The sequence below is a fragment of the Rhinolophus ferrumequinum genome, chromosome 23 (genome assembly GCF_004115265.2).
Source record: "Rhinolophus ferrumequinum isolate MPI-CBG mRhiFer1 chromosome 23, mRhiFer1_v1.p, whole genome shotgun sequence".
Taxonomy (NCBI): Eukaryota; Metazoa; Chordata; class Mammalia; order Chiroptera; family Rhinolophidae; genus Rhinolophus; species Rhinolophus ferrumequinum.
The window spans coordinates 109568-131141 of NC_046306.1; the positions used below are offsets into that span (position 1 = coordinate 109568).

Here is a 21574-nt window from a genome sequence, read left to right on the forward strand (position 1 = left end):
TCCCTCCCAGGAGGGTGGTCAGCAGCTGCCCTCTGCAGGGGGAGGGGGCTTGGGGAAGGAAACTGACCAGCCGAAAGTGCTGCCCAAGAGGAAGCCCCGTAAGCAGCCCACTAGGCTCCCTGTGGCCACTGGACAGGGGTGGATGGAGGGACGCCCCGTGTGTCCTCAACCCTGGCAAAGTGGCCACAACCTCTGCCAGAGAGCTCGAGGCAGCTGCTGTTCTAAGCTCACAGCCAGATCCCAAAGTTTCTGGTTGTTTCTTTCTCAGAAGCCAGCCCGAGGAGGCCCCGGCCAGACCTCCAAGCATCCTGTACCTGCCCAGGGCACGAGTCATTCCTGTCCCACCTCACGATGACGGCTGCTGGGCTGGAGCCCAACAGCAGAGAAGCCCCCGTCGTGGCCTCAGTGGGCACCGACCTCTCTTGGGACAACGGCTCCAGGCACAATGTCACCGTGCCCGAGCCGCTGCCGGTCCTGTACGTGCTCCTGCCGGTGGTGTACTCCGTGATCTGCGCCGTGGGGCTGGTGGGCAACACGGCCGTCATCTATGTGATTCTCAGGGCGCCTAAGATGAAGTCGGTGACCCACGTGTTCCTCCTGAACCTGGCCATCGCCGACGAGCTCTTCGCACTGGTGCTACCAGTCAGCGTCGCCGAGCACCTGCTGCAGGGCTGGCCCTTCGGGGAGCCGCTCTGCAAGGTGGTGCTGGCCATTGACCACTGCAATATCTTCTCTAGCGCCTACTTCCTGGCGGTCCTGAGCCTGGACCGCTACCTGGTGGTGCTGGCCAGCGCCCAGTCCCGCCGTACACCCTGGCGCACCGTGCGGGCGGCAAAGGTAGCCAGCCTGTGCGTGTGGCTCGGCGTCACCATCATGGTGCTGCCCTTCCTCTCCTTCGCCAGGGTCTACAGCAACGAGCTGCAGGTCACCAGCTGCGGGCTGAGCTTCCCACGGCCCGAGCGAGCCTGGTTCAAGGCCAGCCGCATCTACACGCTGGTCCTGGGCTTTGCGGTGCCCATGGGCACGCTGGGCGTGCTCTATGGGGACCTGCTGCGCAGGCTGCGGGCTCTGCACCTCCCTTCTGGAGCCAAAGCTCTGGACAGGGCCAGGCGGAAGGGGACGGTCCTGGTGCTGGCTGTGTTGGCCGTGGGCCTGCTCTGCTGGACGCCCTTCCACCTGGCCTCCGTCGTGGCCCTGACCACAGACCTGCCCCAGACACCGCTGGTCATCGGCATCTCCTACGGGATCACCGGCCTCAGCTATGCCAGCTCCTGCCTCAACCCTTTCCTCTATGCCTTCCTGGACACCAGCTTCCGCAGAAACTTCCACGCCAGCTTCCGGTGCCCGGGGGCCTAACCACCCCGCCCACCAGGGCCCGGCTCAAGGAACGTTCCACCTGCTCACATCCTATCACCATTTTCTCCACGCAGACAGAAAAAGACACACGAAGGTTGGCCCCTGACCCTGCAGAGACACCCATGGCCTGTGTCTGCCTCCTCAACAACCCTTGCATGGTCACTTGCGGGGAACCAGATCCTGGCCCCACCCTGCCTGAGCCAGTCAGAAGGCCCTGGCACAAGAGACATCCTGAGTCTACTCACCACAGACATGGACAGATGGACAACCTCCCTGGATGGCTCCTTCCCCGTCCTTCCTGACCACGGCAGTCTGGAGAGAGTGGAAGGGGACGGTCCTGGTGCTGGCTGCGTTGGCTGTGGGGCCCCTGGGGCAGACCTGAGCTGTTACCTTGTCCTGGGGCCAGCACTGCATTCCACAGTCAAGACCCCTCCGGCTCCTCCGAGACAGACAAGACTGGGAGCTGGCAAAAGTGTGGATACCTGGGGCCGCAAAGCCAGGTGTCTCTGCAAAAGCCACAGACACGTGCTTCAAATGAGGCCACGAAATCTACTCTCACGGCCAGAAACCCAGCTTTCAGGAGGCCCGTGCCCCCTCGCGCTCCCTCTTGTTCCCCGTGCCATGGCTCATACCCCCTCGAGGCCCCCAGTATCATGGCCCATGTCCCTTGTGCCCTCCATGCCACAACCTGTGGCCCCCTCACGTCCTGCCACTGGACTCAGGGCTCTTTTGCCAGGACCTCTGGACCCCAACAGTCAGTTGGAGGGGCATGCATCTGGACCCCTTCCCCCCCAGGCCTGGCGCCTAGACACTGCCAGCAGGGTCTCCACGCTGAATGCCCAGGGTCAGAGTGGGGACACTGAGGTGCTGGCTGCTCGAGAGCGTTTTCTCCCCTGTGGGAGGGGTGGGGCCCTGAACACCACCCTGATTGGTCTTGGCTCTGTGGCACCCAGCGGTCCCATGCCTTGCCATTCTGTGAGCACCTCCCCATAGCCCTTCTCAGCTCACGGGGCCCCAGGTTGGTTTCAGTCCTCATGACAGAGCTCGGACCAGTCTGTCCAGCTGGCACTCAGGACGCAGCACCGTTGGCCACCCCTTGAGGTATCCCCCAGGGTGCGTGACTGACTCCGCCACCCACCACATACTGCAGCTTTCCCAGTCACATGTGTCCCTTGCCTGTCTGTGCCCTGAGGAGCTCAGCCCCACAGCCTCTCCTCTCTCAGCCCGAAACAACTCAAATGCTACCCGCATCCTCTTCCCTTCCCTGAGGACACTGTAATCTACTGCTGTCAACAGCTTTCCCACAGAATCACAGGCAGACCTCACTTTACTGTGCTTCATAGACACTGGGTGTCTGTCCACATCTAGCCAGACCCTCCACCAGCAAAAAGATTGCAGCTCAATGAAGGCGCGGATGGTGGTCAGCACTTCTCCACCCTAATACGTTTTGACTGAGGTATGTGTATTGTTTTCTAGGTGTAACGCTATTGCATACCTAACAGGCTGCCATGTGGGGTAAGAGAACTTGTACATACATGCACTGGGAAAGCATTCGTGTGATGTGCTTTATTGGGGTCACGTGGAGTGGTACCAGCAGGATCTGTGGGAGCCCTCGGCTCCTCATGCAGACCCTCCACAGGGCTGCTTGGGCATCTTGTGACAGGGCGCGGGTCTCCAGGGTGAGCCACTGACACAGCCAGGAGGCAGCCTCAGCCCCTTGGAACACCCATCTCAGAAGCCACATCCTACTCATACGAAGCGACTCACTAAGTCCAGCCCAAGCTCAGGGCTCTGGACACTTTTTAAACCACCATTGACACCCACGCCTCTCCTGGGGAGAACGAGCTGTTCCTGCACCTGTCTCCTTACTGCGTGGCGGTCACACCTCTGAAGCGGCAGCAGTAATTACCGCCTCCACATTCGTCCTGTGCCCTCGAGAGCTCCTTGAGCCCAGAAGCTGAGATGACACCCATCTAAGACAGAGCAGGTGTGAGGTGTAAATGAGCCAGGGAGCCGGGGTGGAGGCAGCAACTAGCAGGAACGCGGGGGAGGGGCGGTGGCAAGAGGCCCCTGTGGCCTGAGTCTCCCACTGGGCCCCCGTTTGCCCTCTGGCCCCAGCAGAGCGTGCCCAAGGCAGAGAAGGTGCCAATGGAGCCTCCTTAAAGGAGCCCAGACCCTTTACTCACTTGGGTGGCTCCTGCCTCCATCCACAGCTCAGCAACGGAGAGACAAGTCTTCCACTGGAAACACCATGATGGGGACCAAGGCAGATGCACAGACCCCAGCCCCATCCCCACACCCAATGGGAAGGAGGGTCCTCGTGCAGGGTCCAGGGAGCCATGGCCTAACAGGCAGAGGGAGCCCTCACCAGAATCCTGCCCAGAGGAGTTGCTGCTGTTCTGCAGGGTCTCTGCTCCCACTCCCCATTACAAGAACGCAGGATACGGTGAGGCCAAAAAGGAACAACAGCAGAGCCATAGATAGGGGAGTCATACCACTATGGTCTCCATGGCAGCTGGCCAACACACAAAAGCAAACATCTGCTAACATCCAACGAGGGTTCTTCCTGCACCCCAGTCTTGCTGGCGGGCCGGAGGAGACACAGGAAGTGGGATCAACACAATCCGCAATCCACAATCTGCTTGCTAACTGCACTTGCTAGCGCTTGCCAGCCTAGCCACGCAGTTACATTAGTGGCTAATGGCTAACTGATCACAGCTGATGGCCATCTGATCACAGCTGATGGCCATCTACTACCTGAGCCAGCACCTTTCCACGTGAGGTCCAGAGCTTGGAAAATGCTCTTTGGGACTCTGTCCCCACACTGCCCTCCCCACCCCCCCACCCCCGCCAAGGAAGCTTTTTTTCTCACCTCCCCCTTGGGGGGTGGAGAGTACGGAGTGTCCCCATGCTCTGAGCTCCTGATCCCAGGGAGAACACAGCCTTCTCCCCCGGTCCCCAAATACCACTGCCACTGCTCCCCAAATACCACTGCCACTGCTCGATCCCGGCAGAGCAACACCCAGCCTGGCCCGTCGGCAGGGTCTCGGACAGGCCTCAGCTTCCCTGAGGTCCAACCCGGCCGCTGACCCCTCCCCAAGTCTCGGCCTTCCCCACAACTCCGCAGGCAAGATTCAGCCATTCGTTCTACACAGGCGAAAAACAGGAGGCTCAAAGACGCCAGGAGATCTAACCAAGCCCCCGGCTGCGGGCCGCAGCCGGGGGCGGGGCCGGGGGCAGTGCCGGGACCCGGAGGCAGGGCGGGGCGGAGGCGGGGTCTGTGGCACGCTAGAACCGAAGGAGAGGCCTCGAGGCGGGAGGGGGCGTGGTCAGAGGCGGGGACGAGGTTGGGGGCGGGAGCGAGGTACTGGGCTGAGGCCGGGCCTGGAGGCGGGGCGGGGCGACGGTGGGTGGTGGGTGGGACTGGAGGCGGGTGGGCGTGGCTTGGCAGCCGGGAGGTGGGGCGAAGCAGGGGCTGGCGTTTGGACTCCAAGTACCAAACGCTTGAGGACCGGGAGGAGGCGGGCACAGTCCTGGACAGCAGGGGGACCGCCGCCGCTCCTTGCCCCTCACCCATGCCTGGCTGGCCGGTCCGCGCAGATGCTTTCTGTGGGGTCGCCCTGGACTCGCAGCCTATGCGGCGGGATGGTCCCAGCCTCCAGGACACACACTCAAGCCCCCTCCTCCGCGGGCTACACCACGTCCTGAGCGCCCTTCAACTAACTGAGCTGAGTGGCACATTCCTCCCAAACTTCCCCTTAATTGCTACGTTTTTGTTTTAACAGCAAAGTGCCTGCATTAAAATGTGTATACAACCGCACCTTGGTCCGTCTGCCTGTGACCAAGCACTTAGGCCCACGGTCGCCCTCACTACCCCTCCAAAGCCCCTGTCTCTGATAGGGTCATCTGTTGGAAGAGTCAACCTGGGCAGAACTGGGCCCACACAGACGCCAGGAGCCTCCCGCCTCTCAGGGCCATCAAGGGAGGCTGTTCTGTTCATCTTTCATCAAAACTTCCCTTCGATCTGCTCAAGGAACGAGGACAGGGCTAGGTAGGGTGGGTGGGTGGCTTGCTGAGATTAAATGGGGTGAAGAAAACTTGCACCCCACACACTGGACCCACAGAGAACCTCTCATTGCAGGGAAGAGTCCAGTGGTTGGTTGTTTACGGAGAGAGTATTTGTGCTGAAGACAAATTAACAGCCCCCAACATGTCATGAACTAGTCACACGCCCTACCAAAGTTGGAGCCTCTGGGGGACCCTCCACTAAGGACAGAGCCTGGCCAGGTGAGAAGCACGGAGCAGGTGGGAGGCCTCCATATGCTAACCCCAGAGAAGTTATCCCAACAGCCCCGCCTGCAGGCATCAGAAACAACTGGCCAATGGAAGGGGTTTATTATGGCCCCACTTCGTGGCCCTAGGTTCAGGTTGGTTGCGTGCAGGGGAAATCACACTTGTTGCATGCACAAATACATGAGATACATCACACAGACAGGCAGGTTCACAAATCTTTCAGCCATGCCAAGAAAGCACCGAAGCTACAGAGGTGCTGGCCCTCAGGAACCGCCCTCAGGGCCAGGGCTCCCCAAGCAGAAGCCAGCCCAGGGTCAGGACTTCCTGTCCTCTATGAGAGCCTAAGGCCACTTGGCCAGGGCTGTGCTCAGCTCACGGGTGGAGGCGGGATGGAGTCTCCTCAACATTGCAGGAACCCGTAGCTTCCATCTGTAGCCTGGGGATGGTGCTTCTCCAGTGACCACAGCAGGGAGACACCCCACACACACACTAGTGTCCCCACAGCCCAGACAGTCCTCACAGCTTGGCTCCACCCTTAACCCAGCTCTGCAGGTGAAACCATCCTCTGATTTGGCACAGTTTAAGATGAGTCCTGGCAGCAGAACTCTTGGGCTGCCCCCACAGACACCTTAAATGAAGCAGTGGGGATGCAGAGCAAAACCCATCCATCGTGGCTGCCACTCTTCCAAGGCCACCAAGACCCAGATAGAGTGCAGGGTCCTGCCAAGCAACCAAGATAAGGAACAGGGCCACTTTAAGAGTGATGGAGCAGCCTGCGGTGATGACGTGATGCCCCCAGCCACCTCCGCACACTTGTACAGCACAATGGTTCATTGCGCTTCTGGAGGGAAAAGCTCGCTGAGCAGCGTCTGAAAGGACACGGGAGTCGGGGTGATTAAGCTGCTCCAGTACTCAGCTCAGGCAAGTCCACATCAGCAGATCCAAGCTCGGGGCTAGTCCCACTGCCCACAGATGCCTGCTAGACTCCCCAGGCAGTGTCAGGCACGTCCAGCTGCCTGAGGAGACACTGCCATTTCCATCACGACAGCACACAGCACAGGGGCACACCTCCAGGTGTGTGCCCACCCGAGGGTGCAGCAGGGGAGATGGCAGGAGAGTCCCGTGAAGCGTGGGTGTGTTGGTGTGAGCTCTGGCCAGGCATACTCACTGGTCAGTCCTTGAGCCCCACCTGCACCCGGAGAGCAGGTTTAGTGTGAGCGGATCCACAGGGAAGCCCTAATGCTCTGACCTGTCCTGTGATGTCACCAAGCCCTCTGGGCCACAGGCAAGGCGGCCAAGGCTGGTGAGGCTCAGGGCTCAGGTGCCTCAGCCTAGAGAGCAGTGACCTGGGTGAGCTCCGTGTTGGGTGTGGACGGGCTCTGCGGGCTGACAGGCACCATGGGCAGGTCCACGCCTAGTCATGCCGGCCGCGGTACTGTCTCAGAGGTCTTACAGGCCAGGGCCACGTCCTTGGCAATGCTGCGCACGCGGTCCGACACTGGCACCTCGCGGCGCAGGGCAGACGCGCAGCAGAACTTCCGGAAGCAGGCCTTGAAGTTCTCGTCCAGGAAGGCGTAGAGGATGGGGTTGAGACAGCTGTTGACGTAGCCGAGGGCTGTGCAGAAACGCAGGACAGCCACCGCCGTCTCACTGCCCGGCTGGACCCCCAGCCCTTGAACCAGCACAAAGACCTGGACAGGCGTCCAGCAGCCCACGAACACGGCCACCACAACCAGCACCAGCCGGGTGATGCGCCGCAGGTTCCGGTCCTTCTCGCGGGAGCCGGAAAGCAGGCGGACGCCGCGCAGCCGCCGGATCATGAGGCTGTAGCAGACGGAAATGATGAACACAGGGATGATGAAGGAGAAGAGGAAGATGCAGACAGCAAACAGGGGGCCCCAGTAGTCCTGTGGGGCGGGGACCTCCACCAGACACTCGATCTCTGCGGGGAGAGAGACACGGTCAGGGGCGTGGGCGTGGTCAAGCACGGGGGCGGGGCCAGGCAAGGGGCGGAGCTGGAGGGGCGGGGCCAGATGGAGCTGGGCGTGGTCGGGGTAGGGGCGGGGCTGGTTAGGGCGGGGTCGGTCGGGGGGCGGGGTCGGGTCCCGGAGCCGGGAAGGGGTCACCCCGAACCTGGGAGCATAGCACTGGGGAGGAGGGGACACCCACTGACCTTCATCCTCTACCTGGGCCGAGCCCATGATGGCCACAGGAATGCCGACGACAGAGGCCAGGGCCCAGATGGCCACATTGACAGCCTGGGCCTTGCTGGACGTGCGGACATCGAGGGCGCGGATGGGGTGGCAAATGGCTACATAGCGGTCCACGCTCATGGCAGTCAGCGTGAAGGTGCTGGTGAACATGTTGTAATAGTCGATGGCAATGACTGTTTTGCACAGGGCATTCCCAAATGGCCAGAAGCCCAGGAGGACGTCTGTGGCCTGGAAGGGTAGTGTCAGCAGCACCAAGGTGTCTGCCAGGGCCAAGTTAAAGATGTAAATGTTGGTAGCTGTCTTCATCTTGGTGTGTCTGCAGAGAGGACGGAGAAGGAGGGCTTCATTTGGCCGCCCTGTCTGGACCTGGCAGCAAAGGCAAGGGGCCCTTGGCCACCATGAGGGGCACTCCCTCTGAGAACCTGTTAAAAGGCAGGTTTCTGGGCCCAGACTAAGGGCATGGAGCCTGGAGGCAAACATTTTAACAAGCTCCTCAAGTACACACACAAAAGGGTTCCAAACCTAAAGACTGTTCTGCTTTGGGAAAGCTGGGTGTGAGGGGCAGCAGAGCACACAGCAGGCTCTGTCTAGGAGCAAAAGGGCAGGAATCTAAGAGAAAGAACCTGCCCTCCTCCTTTCACAGTCTCCCCGAAGACCCCCACTCCATCCCACCCCGTGGACTAAATGCTGTTTCTACAACAGCCAGAGGCCTTGGAGCTGCAGAGTCTGAAGAGCACACCACAGAGGATCCGGCCACACAGAGACAGTGAGCATGATGGCAGGAGCTCTGATGAGATCTGGCTGGGGAAGTTGTGGGTGCTTAATAATAGTTGTTGAATGAATTAATAGTTGTGACAGTGGGGACGCTGGTGTTGTTAGTAATGGTGGTGGAGGTGGTGATGGTGATGGCAGCGGCAACTCCAGAGAGAACAATGCTCCACGACTCTGAAGCTGCCATGAGGGAATCGGAGGGTTAGTTCTTCCCTTTAAAGAGGGATTAAGAATAAGCACTCAGGCCTTATTATGACCAAATAACAGCAGCCATGACAATGACGATGGCAGATACCTGTGCCAAGCTCTTCACAGGCTTTTACCTCATTTCAGATTCCAAAAAATGCTATTTTGATCCCCACTCTATGCAGGAGACACTCAGGCTCAGAGAATCCAAGTGGCCTTCTCAAGGAGTCAGGGCGGGTGGAAAACAGAAGGTCCAGAGAACGAGAAGATCAGCCACAGATGGGAAAGAAGATTTGCCAGACACACATGATACAGGGCTGTTGTTCAGAACACACAAAGAACTCTTAAAACTCAACAATAAGAAAACCAACAACTTGTTTAAAATATGGGCCAAAGACCTGAGCACACCTCGCCCAAGAAGATACACAGATGGCAAATAAGCACAGAAGATGCTCCCCATCTCGTCATCAGGGAAACGCAAATTAAGGCAACAAGACAGCCTTGCACCCGTCAGGACGGCCACGACCCAGAGCACCGACACCACACGCCGGCGGGGACGTGGAGCCACGGGAACCCTCAGTCACTGTGGGGAAAGCAAACGGTGCAGCCGCTTTGGAGGACAGTTTGGCGGTTTCTTACAGAGCTAAACATACTCCTAGGATCCAGCAATCACGCTCCTTGGTATTTACCCACAGGAGCTGGAAGCTTGTCCGCACGAAAACTGCACACGGATGTTGACAGCAGCTCTATGCACAATCGCCAGAAGTTGGAAGCCACCGGGATGTCCTCCAGTGGGTGATGGATAAACGAACTGTCCATCCAGACAGTGGAATGTTACTCAGCACTAACAAGAAATGAGCCGCCGGGCCATGCAAAGACACGGAGGAACCTTAAATGCACGTGTCTAAGCGAGAGAAGCCAATCTGAAAAGGCTGCACCCTGTGATTCCAACTACACGACCTTCTGGAAAAGACAAAACCAAGGAGACAGCGAAAGATGAGTGGGTTCCAGGGGGCGGGGGGGGGGGGGGGGTGGGGGGAGGGGGAGGGATGGACAGGGGAGCACAGGGCACTTTCAGGGCAGTGAACTACTTACTGTGTGTGACACTATAATGGTGGGTCCATGACATCACATGTGTGTCCAAACCCACAGAAAGTCCAACACTGAGAGGGACCCTAAGTACCAAAATAAGCTCATCAATTGTAAACTGTACTGTTCTGGAGGAGACGTGGGCAATGGGAGGCTGTCGTGGGGGTCAGGGGCCAGATGGCAAACCTCGGTATCTTGCCCTCAGCTTTGCTGTGAACCTGAAACTGCTCTAACAAATTAAACCTTTAAAAGGAGGCAGGCTTAGAGCCCGGGCCAGCACTGGGAAGGGCAGCCAGCCCCCCAGCCCCTTGTCTGAGCACACACAGCACTTACACCAACACAACAAATGGTGCACTCACACTGTACGATGTGTGCATGCTAGTGCATACATTTGCACTCACATATGAGTGCACGTACATGTGCAGCATATGGTACACGCTCACACGTAGTACACGCACTCACACATGCATGCATATACACCTGTGTACACACACTTGCACACACGTGCTCCTGTGCATGTCCTTGCTCTGTCCCCATCCTGTCCCCATGCTTTTCCCACACTCTCACTGCATCACCCTCCACACTGTCCCAATGATTTCACTCCCAATCCTGCAGCCTGGCTGCCCCTCTTGGTCCCACAAGCTTTCTCATTCTGAGCACCAACAGAGGCTGGAGCTGGCTGGATGTCAGCAGTAAACAGGAGCCCTGGAGCTAGAGGAAAGGGGCTTCTACTGCCTGCCCACCTGCCTGGGGAATAGCCCTGCAATGGGTGACAAGAGCTGCCTCTTGGGGTCGCTGCAGGACCCATCCGTCCTCACGCAGCAACTTGGCTGGGCGCCTGGCTCAGACCAGGAGCGTGGCGTCATCTGTCAGGACTCAGGGTGACACTCCATCAGGGACAGAGCTGCACCCCCCATTCCCACCGGGACTGGGGCAGAGCAGGGCTGGTCCCTCTCTCCCTATCCAGGTGCCCCTCCCAGAGGAGTCAAGCGTCCAGGGCCTCAGGACTAGCCCCGCTCCATGACAGGACAACCAGGAATGAAATGGGGGGAGCAGGAAATCCCCAACTGCCAGGCACACCCAGAACAGCCCCTGCCTCAGTTTCCCCTTGCAGCTGTGTGAGAATCACCCATCGGGACCCAGCTCACCTGAGGATGACGTACATGACGAGGCAGTTGCCCAGGAGCCCCCCTATGCACACAGCCAGATAGAGCCCCATGATGGTGACCTTGAGCCCGAGGGGCAGGAAGGCACTGTGGCTGGCATTGAGCGGCAGGTGGGGTGGCAGGCTGTGGTTGGGGCTCACAAGGGACAGGTTGTCCTGCAGGTGGCTGTTGTAGAGAACCTCCCAGAGCGGGGCGGGGAAGAGGGTCTCCATGCTGCTGCCTGTGTGTGAGACACAGGCACACGTGAGCACGGTGCCTGACACCCCCAGCCGAGGCCTCCAGCACAGTGTGCAGGGCCCAGCAGGCACGTGCCCCCCGCCACGGGCAGCCACAGTCACAGAGGCACACGCACACACACAGGGACACACAAAGCACAGAGACACGTCTGCCTACACAGGGACACACATACAGGGACACATGGAGACATGCAGACGTGAAGCACAGACAGGGACACACACAGAGCACGCATGCAAGCTCAGGAACACGGTCTCATCTGGCTTACAGACTCCCACATGGGATGTGTGGCGGTACTTACACACCAGGACACGTGTCCACCCACAGAGACTCCCAACAGGCAGCTGCTGTGTGCTCACAGACGCAGGGACACACAGGCACACACACACACACACACACACACATATACGCACAGATGCCCACCTGTCTTCATGCACACACAGGCACAGAAAGGACGGAGACATCCCCGGAAAGCCCTGGGACGCAGCACAGGGGAGGCGGCCTCGCTCACAGCCTCCTCCTGCCCCTCCCTGAGAGCTGCAGGCCGGCTGCAGGTCACCCCACAGCCCGCAGCCCACATCCAGCGGCTCAGTTCTTACCTGGGCAGGCAGCCTCACTGGGAGCTGGGACAGCAGAGACCCTGCCCCTTGGTCAGGGTGGGGAGCCCTGCGCGCTGGCACTCAGCAGTCAGTCTGGATGGGACTGCACCGCGGCTGCTCCTCAGTACACGCCAGACCAGACGCACAGCCTAGCGCTCAGTGGGGGAGGGGAGGAGGCTGCAGCTCCAGAGGGGGCGGGGCCGCGCAGGCCTGAGGAGGGGGCGGCTGGGGAGGGTCACGGGCCCCACACTGAGTGGGGACAGACACAAGGACCGGAGATAAATGACATTTAGAGATAAATGTGAGAGGTTCAGACCCACAGAGCCCAGACAGGGACAGGCTCAGACACAGATGCACACAGGAACCCAGACATGTAGACAGACATACACACAGGACACCTGGGGACTGGGGGACAGTCACACAGGGACAGACACACACAAGGACAGACACGGGAGAAGCGTGCAAGACACACAGACATGGGATCACATCTCACATGCAGATACATAGCCTTGGACAGACTCAGACCAGCCCTGGTTGGCGTTCCATGCCCAGAATAGCGCCCCACAGCCAGGTCCCGGGGGGCAGGGAGGTGGACACACAGCAGTGTCCCAGCCTGGCCAGCCTGGAGTGGACCAGAGCCTTGCTGTCAAGAAACAAGATGCCTAGACCCTACTGTGTGCCACACATGCCCACTGTGCTCCACGCCAGTCACAAACACGAGCGCCTGCATCACCACCACCCCTGGGTGTTGGTCTCAGCATCACCTTTGTGCAGATAGGCACATTGAGCCTTGGGTATGAAGCCACTTGTCAAAGTGGCAGAGACGGTTCAAACCCAGGTCTATCTGTCACTTTGAGATACACCACGGGTGTCTCTATTGCAGTTGAGTCCCAGAGTAATGTCTGGGCATCATTCTCTCACAGCCTGAGCCCTCCCATAGAGAGGCCTCCTGCCCAGCACTGGGGTCACACGCCATGTGAGTGACCCCTGAGCTCAGTCACCAGCCCCCACCAGTCACGGGGTCATTCTTCCTGCACCTGCTCTGCCCATAGCCTAGATCCTGCTCTGAGAAGCCGTCTCCAAGGATGGACCTGGTTGCTAGGTGACTGGCAGCAGCGTCGCTAGGATACCTGGCAAATCTGGAGAGGACAGAGCCTGCAGATGCCCCAGGACTCAGCATCCCAAAGTGTCCCCCAGGATTTGTCTGCATCTTCGCTGCAGCCAGCTCAGGGACACGTGTGGACATGTGTCCACAGAGACACTCAGGAAACAGGGGCACACAGAGTCACATGCCTGCAGACACACACATAGATGCCCAAATCGGTCTATGGGAACACACACAGACACGGGTACGTGCTCAGAAATGCAATGGCACTCGCAGGGGCGTGCACACACATGCAAACCTACACCAAGGTGTGTGCAAGGCATGTGGGTAGACACGTGGGAACAGACAGACACAAAGATCAAGGCCCCAGACACCCGGCTGCACACGTGCACCAGCCTCTCCCAGTGAAGCATTATCCGGCTGACCCCAGGTACCCGAGAGCCTCAGCTCCCACCGCCGCCCCTGGCAGGTGCACCTAGGTCTGAGCAGCCAGCCCGAGTCCCCGCCTTGGCTCCCTGGGACGCCTGGCCGCTCAGCAGTCTGCAGAGCCACATTTCTTGATGGCCGTCAGCTGCCTCATGTCCCAGGCCCCAGGCTGGGGAAAGCAAAGGGTCATGAGGCTGCTTCGAAGCTGGATGTGCGTTCTGGACAGAGCCAGCACAGAGGACAGCTGCAGGTGGACACCTGGTTTCTCACAGGCACAGTCTCAGCCAAAGGACAGGCTTGGTCACCTGACTGGTGGGTGGCCAGCCCCAGATGCTGACTACACTCCCTGGGAGTGGCTGCAGTCCAGCCCTGGACCCTTCAGGGCTCCCACAAAGGGGGGCATGGCACAGAGGAAATGGCCCAGGCCTCTCCTGAGCCCTGGGCAGCAAGGGTAAGACAGAACATACGTGTCACACATGGGAGAGCAGGGGACACACGTTACATAAGAGAGCATTTGTGGGCGGCCCAGTGGCTCAGTTGGTTAGAGCAGGAGCTCTGAAAAACAGGGTTGCCGGTTTGATTCTCACGTGGGGCAGTGAGCTGCATCCTCCACACCTAGACTGAATACGGCTTGAGCTTCGAGCTGAGCCACCAGTGGGTGACCTGTTGGCTTGTGGTTAGAGCATGAGCTCATAACACCAAGGTCGCTGTTTTGAGTCCTGCATGGGCCAGTGAGTTGTGCCCTCCACAACTAGATTGAAAACAATGACTTGACTTGACGCTGAACTGCACCCCCCACAACTAGATTGAAAAACAACAACCTGACATCTTGGAAAAACACAGTTCCCCAATATTCCCCAATTAAAAAAAAAAAGGATTGTAATAATTCTGAGTTTCATCGTAATGAATTACTTTGTCCTTGTGATTTTAACTTCATAATACTTATACAGAGGGTGCCAAAAAAATATATACACATTTTAAGAAAGGAAAATTGCATTAAAATTTTAATAATATATACTGATAACAAAAGATGAATACAAGTCATGTTTGACTTCTGCAATTACAAGAGGTGCTCAACGTGGTTCCCATCAGTGTCCAGACACTTCTGATTATGGCGAACTACTGCTTGAGCAACGTTGACCAAAGTGTCCACTTGTTTACACTTTTTTGGCACCCCCAGTATACGGCAACAGGAGAACTGAGTTGCAGGGTTTCAATATGTTACATGTGGTAGTCATTTAATAAAGCTTAGCAATTTCATTGTGAAGTTTTATCGTCAAACTTCGGTGCCAATCAACATACTTTTAGATGTCAGCCTTTCCATCAGCCCTTGAAAACCCCACAAACCCTGGACAAAAAGACAAAGGGAAGAATTTTTATGTAAATGTAAAATTATTACAAGATTAAAACTTTTAACATATAAATATATATATATATATATAAAGATGTGATGGTCTAGTACCTAAAATCATGTCAGACTTATAGAAAGTGAGCATATTTCACTTAAGCAATAATGATGAAGATGACGATATTGTTCGCATACATTTACTGGAACATGTTTTATGTCAGTTACAGTTCTAAGTGATTTAAATGTTCTATTTCATTTAGTTGAATTCTGTCAAATAGTTCAAATAGAGTTTTATATATGACAAAAAAACCAAACCAAAACAAACAAACAAAAAAACAAAGGGAAGGGTGGCTGGGTGGCTCAGTTGGTTAGAGCACGAGCTCTTAATAACAACAAGGTTGCGGGTTCCACTCCCGCAAGGGATGGTGCGCTGCGCCCCCTGCAACTAAAGATTGAAAACCACGACTGGACTTGGAGCTAAGCGGCACCCTCCACAACTAGATTGAAGGACAACGACTCGGAGCTGATGGGCCCTGTAAAAGCACATTGGTTCCCCAATATTCCCCAATAAAATTTATAAACAAAAAACAAAGGGAAGACACCTGCCTGCGGGTCTCCCTTGGTCACTGAGCCCCAGACACACAGGCCATCTTCCCTTCCAGTAGAACCCGGTGTGTGGAGAAGCAGGAAAAAGATGTCTTCAGGAATGGAAGCTCTATGGGCACCAGGCCCTCCTGGAATTAGAGGGAAGGAGGTGTCAAAGTTTTCAATCCCACAAAAAGTCACAAATCCCTCCTTGTAGGACAGCATGCCCCCAATCCACCTGTAACCCCACTCTAACCCCAGGAGCCAGCAAGCCACTCCTTTCCTGTGTGGCCTCCTGGCTGGGACCCCGGGGAGCTGAGAGGAGGGCCCAGATCCCTGTCTCAGAGGACTCACCCACATGGGAGCAAGGAGTGGGGGCCAGAGGCAGCCCCAGCCTGGACTATGTGTATCTAGGAGGCCTGCCTGCAGGAGGTGGCCTGCTAAATCAGCCTTCCTAAGCCCTCACTGCTTCTTCCGGAGCCAGAGACCCTCATCTTCAACAAGCCACCAAGTTGGTGCTGATTCTTAAGGCCCAGGCCATCCCTCAAAGGCACGCACAGGGCAGGATGGGCCAACATCCAAGGAACAGCTATGCAAAGCCCTGGGGGCTTAAAAGTGGGAGTTTGAGGGGTGCAAGCTCAGGGATATAGGGGCACAGAATCATAGGAAGTCAGAGCAAGCTTCCCAAAACAATGGGAACGGTCAGTAGCCTCCTACACAGAGGCCAGGACCTCAGCTGTGACCCCATCCCAAAGCCAGCATCATCCTCGATTCAGGGGCTCAGGTCCTGAACTCCCAAACAGCGCCCTCCACCGGCCCCAGCGCCCAGATGCAGGAGTGAAAGGGAGAGCTGCGTGCACACTGTGGCAGCCCACGCATTAACAAATTATGGGCTTAATACACTAATTTTCGTCTAACATAAACTGTGGCGTGAGCATATGAATTAATGAGTTCCCAACAAACTGATGAGTGCATGAATAAAATACAGAATTAATAAATTGGGCAGTGAATTAGTTATAGAATGTTATGAAATTAGCAAATACACAAATAGATTACAGAAATCCAGTACCCCGAGATTTACGGTTCAGCAACAAAGGGGTCTGGTCTTGTGGGACCCCTGGGCCCCCAAACTCGCCCTGGAAGAGGTGAGGGGTTCTGAGTTTGCCCCAGTCTCGCCTCTCTGTGAACGCCAGCGACTGTGGGAGGACCACGCAGAGAAAGGGCCTCAGCCCCCTACCTCCAAAACTAACCTCCAATGACCTCTCCAGCCAGGAAGCCAAGGCAGAGGCCCAGAAGACTGCCTCTGGGACTCCCCAGAAAGGAAAGAAAGCGCACGGGGCTGCAGGAGCTGGCAGTCACCACCTCCACGGAGTTCGACAGGCTGGGGCAGCTGCCGGCATCTCGCCCCGGTGATGGGGACGCCCTCCACTCACTTGCCCACGCCCCTCCTGAGGGGCTTCTCCGCCCCACCCCCCCTTGGAGGAGAGGCGGGACTCCCGGTTGCCCGGCAACCGCGTCAACAAGCCCAGAGAGTAGGGGCTTTGTTGAAGGCTCAGAGTCAAGAAACTCGAAAGTATGGGGTGTGGGGACCGGGTCGGGGGAGGACCTGGCTCAGCGTCTCGGGCAGCTGTGGGCTGGATCCCGGGAAGGAAGGAGCCCTGCAGGGCTGAACCGGGCCCTGGCGATGTTTCCCCGCCCCCCATCACCTCCTCCCTGGGCTCTGCTCTCCCTTCCTCCACCTAGAGCCAGTTCCAGACAGGCTAGGAGGATGAGCAAAGCAAACAAATGAAGCGGCTGTCCTTTTGGCTCTGAGCCTCCTCTGGGGTTCCAGTGGGCTGGGGGTTTGATGACTGACCGGTGACGGAAACACAGGGAACTGGAGCGCAGAGAGGGTCGTCCATCAACGTGGAGAAGGATCCACGGAGCTTCACTAAAAGCAGTGTCACCTGGTCTAAACCACTGGGTAGGGCCTGAGGTCAACTCAAGGGTCTCGGTGTTTTCTCAGTGGACAGACAAACAGCCTGTGGGCAGGAAGGAAATATCCCGAAACTCCCGAAAGGATCAGAAAGTTCTAGCTGACTGCAGCACTGAGTAGGGAGGCTGAGCTGATGGGGACGCGTGGTAGGCGTGAGCGGAGGTGCAGATGCTGGAGGTGCGGGACCCACGGGGGTGGGGCCTGCGGGGACTCTGGAGGGGCCAAGCCAGGCCAGAGGGCTGGGCAGGTGCCAAACGGACACCGTCTGGGCACCAACAAGGCGATGCCTCTTCCCCTTGGCAAGGGCCGAGAATGCAACCGCCGGCGGCAAAGGATGCCGGGCGCAGGGACTCGCGGGACCGAGCCTCGAAGGGCACGCAGGGTGCAGAGTCCCCTGAGGAGCACGCCAAGGGGGCGCCGGCGGGAGAGCTCCCCATGCCGGGCTGGACCCTAAAACCGGAGGCACTGGCAGACATGCATCCCGCTCAGTGCCATCGCCACCTGCTCTTCTGCGACCTGCCTGAGGACGTGGGCGCGGCCGCTTCCATCTTCCCGCGTGAGTCAGTGGAACTGGGGTACCGTATGCCCGACCTGCGCGCGTGGACGAAATCACTCGAGCTACCCGCGGCGCGCCAAGACCGGCTCCTCGGTGTCCTCAAGGCCGCGGAAGCTTGTGGACGAATCCGCGCCTTGCGGCTGCGCTACAACCATTTGCGGGTGAGGCCAGGGGCTCAGAGGGAGGGGCAGGCAGGCGAGAATTGGGGGGCAGGCCGGGAGGGGAGGCCGGCCCGGGACCCTGAGGAAAGGGGGCTGGAGGACCCGCGGGGGCTCGCGGCGGGAGGGGCGGAGCAGGGCAATACGTCGCGCTGGCTCAGAGGTACCCCACGTGCCACGCCCCGGCCGGCAGGCGGAGGAGATCTCGCTCCTCATCCAGCGGCAGAAGTCCGCGCGCGCCGCCATCCGGCTGGAGCTGTTCCTGCCTCCGCAGCTGAAGCCCACGAGGATCCCGGACCCCCTGGACCGTCAAGAGGTGCCTGCCAGCCCGGGAAGGCGGGGAGAGAGGGCCCCGCCCTCCTCTCTCCACACCTGGCCCCAGCCCCTCTCCCCCGCAGCGGAGGCGCTTGGAGACCATCCTGGAGGAGACAGTGGATGGCCACATCTTCCCGCGTTGACGGCTACCCCACCTGCCCACATAAAGTTCTCATTCTCCAAGAGCCTGCTGGTCTTTACGCTCCGTCTCCACGTCCCAGGGCAGAGAAGGAGGGGATGGATGCTGCCTCTCCGACATAGGACGTCACAGACATTGGGGTACACAGAGTGGAGCTCCTCCAACAAAGTAGGAAGTTGCAAGTGGGCGGGCGTCATTAACAGGGAACCAGGACATCCCTCACCCCCCCAAATCCGCAGCCTCCAGCTGTTGAGTCCATGGGGGGCAGGAAGAAGAATGTGGCTTAGCAAGTCACACCCCCAGAAGTAAGCAGCCTCAGGGAGAGACAGGGGCTGAAGTGGGACCCCCAGATTGCAGGTCATCCCATCAGGGTGTCAGAGAGGAGGGTGACATTATGGGCAAAGGAAGTAGCTGCACACAAAGCTGCCTTTGGATGGGGCAGCTGGATGGCTCAGTTGGTTAGAGCTCCAGGTCTCAACAAACAACAAGGTTGCCGGTTCAATTCCCTCATGGGATGGTGGGCTGTGCCCCCCTGCAACCTTGAAAACGGGTGACCGGACTTGGAGCTGAGCTGCACCCTCCACAACTAGATTGAAGGACAATGACTTGGAGCTGATGGGCCCTGGAAAAACACACTGTTCCCCAATATTCCCCAATTTAAAAAAAATACCTGGAGCGTCAGCTGTGCTGGGAGACTGGAGAAGGGGCAAGTTCTCCTCAGGGGAACCCTGCTGCCCCAGACAGAAAATCACCCTGTGTTTTTCCTTTTCATCCTGAATGGCCTCGTCTGTCCCCTCTGCCTCTCTTACCTCCTCACCACGTACATACCCAAGACCAGAAGGAAGCCGCCCCTGCCCCATTCTGACAAGCCTGTCTGTCCTGCTAACCCTATGGATTCCTTAAGAACCTCCATGATTCTGGACAGACCTTCAAGAACACTGTTCTCCCACACAGGCTGTTTGCAGAGCCCGGGATTTCTCTCAGCCACCTCTCCAGCGGGGGCTCAGGGACGCAGACCAGCCCCACCCCTGCCAGGGGCCTCCTGCTGAGTGGGCAGCAGCAGAGCTGACCCTGGAGGGGCGCAGAGGTCAGAGCTTGGGGTCTGGCCAGGAATCCTGCTCAGTGGCGGTCACTGCCCCTCCCTGACCCGGCTCAGGATGAAGACCTGGGCCCTCCGTGCCCTCAGCAAGCCCTTCTCCCCATCTGTTGCTGCCTTTGGCGTCGATGGACACCCAGAACTATGTGCGGAGTGGGAGGGAGTGGGGAGCTGCATGTAGTGGCAGGTGGGAAGGGGAGTGGGTGTGTTGGGAGGGGGAGGGAGAAGGAGGGGGGCAGAGAAGGTGGCTTGGGTGAGGGACAGAGACAGAAAAGGGGAAGCAACCACTGCCCAGGAGTGGTGGCCACTGGCACCCAGACAGGCATGGAGGACAGCCAGCCCTGGCCCCTGGCCCGGCTCCCCGCCATCTGGACCCAGCACCCTGTCTCTGGGGGACGCCTAGAGACTGAGTGCCTAGGATGACTTCATCATTTTAGTAGAAGCACATTTTATTTCTCCACTTCTCTAAGCCTCTGTTTCTTCATCTCTAAAACGGAGTCTCAAGGGTCTCGCTGTTGCCATGTGCCCCACAGCGATTGCTCCTAAGGCAGGGTCACTGCATTAGGCAGGCACCTGAGGACAGAGGGACAGGGCAGACGCACAAAGCCCTGAGGAGAGGGCTAGCAAGAAGACGGCCTCACAGACAGCTGTGCATATGGGCGCCCTTTGATCCCACCAGGGACAGGCCCTAGGTCCGCAGACCAGCCTCAGAAAGTGTCTGAGGAAAGTGGTGGGGCCTGGAGGTGGCTTCTGCTCTGCGAGAACAAAGCCTGCACCACGTCCCATGGGCCGTGAGGGATCAGATGGGATGCCGGGCTGAGGCTTGTGCTCTGGGCAGGGGGCCCTGGGGTCAGTCGCATCTCCACATCTCCTGCTGTATGGCCTTCAGGGGCTCCTCCCCAGTCCACCTGGGATCCTCCATGGGCTGCGGGGACACTGCAGAGACAGACTCCCCAGGGGAGGTACGGGAGACCCAGAGGGTGTGGGGGACTGGCCAGAGGAGGGAGGGAAGTGTGCTGACCCCCACCCATGACCAGTTGCCCTACACATGTCTTAGGCGGTGGGTGGAGATGCCACACACACTGTGGGATCCGCCTGGCTGTGTGACCTTGGCCAGGTGCTGGCCCATCTCTGTGCTGTTACCTCTCAGGACTGTCATCTGGGGTAAATGAGAAGCAGTCGTCTCCTGTCTGGACAGGCTTCCAGCCTGGGCCCTGTCCTGGGAGCCTGCCAACATGGCAGCCAGGGCCCCTGAGCACACAGCATCAAGAGGCACCCCAGCCTCCAGGGCCCTCTGGCCTCTCTGACCTTCCCCGCTCTCAGCTTGGCCTGAGCCCCTGCCATGCAGCCTCCTCTACCCTCCCTGGCCCTCTTCACCTCTCACCCATTCTGCGGGCTGGGTCTCATCTGCTCTAGGGCTGGTCTGTCTAGCTCACTGCAAGGTCCCGCTCAGGGGACAGCCAGAAACTTGCTGAATGATGAGGAGTGCGTGGAAAATCTCCACTTCCCTTCACATCTCGACAACTTGTGCGGTTGGGAGGCCCTCTGTGAGCCGGACCGGCTCCAGGAGCTCACCAGGCCGAGTGCCTGCACTAGGGACAGGAGCTACATATGGTCTGAGTCCAGGGGACCATTTCCAGAGCAGGGTCAAAGCCACTATGACACTGGCCGTAAGCATGCTGGGATAAGAAATTGAACTAACAGCTGTACCAGGTCATAAAGTACCAGGAGAATCAGCCAAAGAGAAGAGACAGGACATTCGAGGGAAGGGGACAGTGTGGCTTTAAACTGCATGACACCTTGGAGCAACTGAAGGGGTCAGAAGGGAGCCGGCCAGCAGCCACAGATAGAGAGAGACATGTGGTGACTCCAGGGGCAAAAATCCATACCCCCAGCATCCAGGTTCACCTCAGCACAGGACCCCGGTCCCCTCCGTGGGAAGCCCCCTACAGTGTGGTAACAGT

At 58.3% G+C, this 21574-nt stretch overlaps 3 protein-coding genes across 7 annotated transcripts; 2 read left to right on the forward strand and 1 right to left on the reverse strand.

Moving 5' to 3' along the window:
- The first annotated feature begins 351 nt into the window (after positions 1 to 351).
- NPBWR2 (neuropeptides B and W receptor 2) lies at positions 352 to 1356 on the forward strand. Its single transcript, XM_033095440.1, has one exon. The coding sequence runs from the start codon at positions 352 to 354 to the stop codon at positions 1354 to 1356; it is 1005 nt and encodes a 334-aa protein (XP_032951331.1).
- A 4384-nt stretch (positions 1357 to 5740) lies between these two features.
- On the reverse strand, positions 5741 to 17363 carry OPRL1 (opioid related nociceptin receptor 1). Of its 3 annotated transcripts, XM_033094199.1 has the most exons (5): positions 17227 to 17363; positions 15389 to 15520; positions 11057 to 11290; positions 7823 to 8178; positions 5741 to 7591 (listed from the first exon to the last, which is right to left on the reverse strand). In XM_033094199.1, exons 3-5 carry the CDS (start codon positions 11284 to 11286, stop codon positions 7068 to 7070), a joined length of 1110 nt encoding a protein of 369 aa, XP_032950090.1. In that variant the 5' UTR covers positions 11287 to 11290; positions 15389 to 15520; positions 17227 to 17363; the 3' UTR covers positions 5741 to 7067. The 3 variants fall into 3 exon arrangements, with proteins under 3 accessions (XP_032950090.1, XP_032950089.1, XP_032950091.1); XM_033094198.1 differs by lacking the exons at positions 15389 to 15520; positions 17227 to 17363 and adding an exon at positions 11908 to 12081 and having other exon boundaries at positions 11057 to 11294; XM_033094200.1 differs by lacking the exons at positions 11057 to 11290; positions 15389 to 15520; positions 17227 to 17363 and adding an exon at positions 11908 to 12081.
- A 72-nt stretch (positions 17364 to 17435) lies between these two features.
- Positions 17436 to 18978, forward strand: LKAAEAR1 (LKAAEAR motif containing 1). Of its 3 annotated transcripts, none has more exons than XM_033094196.1 (3): positions 17436 to 17492; positions 17651 to 18063; positions 18254 to 18978. In XM_033094196.1, exons 1-3 carry the CDS (start codon positions 17480 to 17482, stop codon positions 18821 to 18823), a joined length of 996 nt encoding a protein of 331 aa, XP_032950087.1. In that variant the 5' UTR covers positions 17436 to 17479; the 3' UTR covers positions 18824 to 18978. The 3 variants fall into 3 exon arrangements, with proteins under 3 accessions (XP_032950087.1, XP_032950088.1, XP_032950086.1); XM_033094197.1 differs by having other exon boundaries at positions 17490 to 18063; positions 18254 to 18376; positions 18459 to 18635; XM_033094195.1 differs by having other exon boundaries at positions 17490 to 18063.
- The last annotated feature ends 2596 nt before the right edge of the window (positions 18979 to 21574 follow it).

What these genes read in the sequence shown, in the direction of transcription:
- OPRL1 (XM_033094199.1), bottom strand. Translation starts at nt 11,286, where the DNA reads ATGGAGACCCTCTTCCCCGCCCCGCTCTGGGAGGTTCTCTACAACAGC. An exon ending in GTCATGTACGTCATCCTCAG is followed by an intron (nt 8,179 to 11,056) that starts GTGAGCTGGGTC and finishes TCCTCTCTGCAG; the next exon opens with ACACACCAAGATGAAGACAG. An exon ending in GGCCCAGGTAGAGGATGAAG is followed by an intron (nt 7,592 to 7,822) that starts GTCAGTGGGTGT and finishes CTCTCCCCGCAG; the next exon opens with AGATCGAGTGTCTGGTGGAG.
- NPBWR2 (XM_033095440.1), top strand. Translation starts at nt 352, where the DNA reads ATGACGGCTGCTGGGCTGGAGCCCAACAGCAGAGAAGCCCCCGTCGTG.
- LKAAEAR1 (XM_033094195.1), top strand. Translation starts at nt 17,515, where the DNA reads ATGCTGGAGGTGCGGGACCCACGGGGGTGGGGCCTGCGGGGACTCTGG. An exon ending in TGCGCTACAACCATTTGCGG is followed by an intron (nt 18,064 to 18,253) that starts GTGAGGCCAGGG and finishes CCCGGCCGGCAG; the next exon opens with GCGGAGGAGATCTCGCTCCT.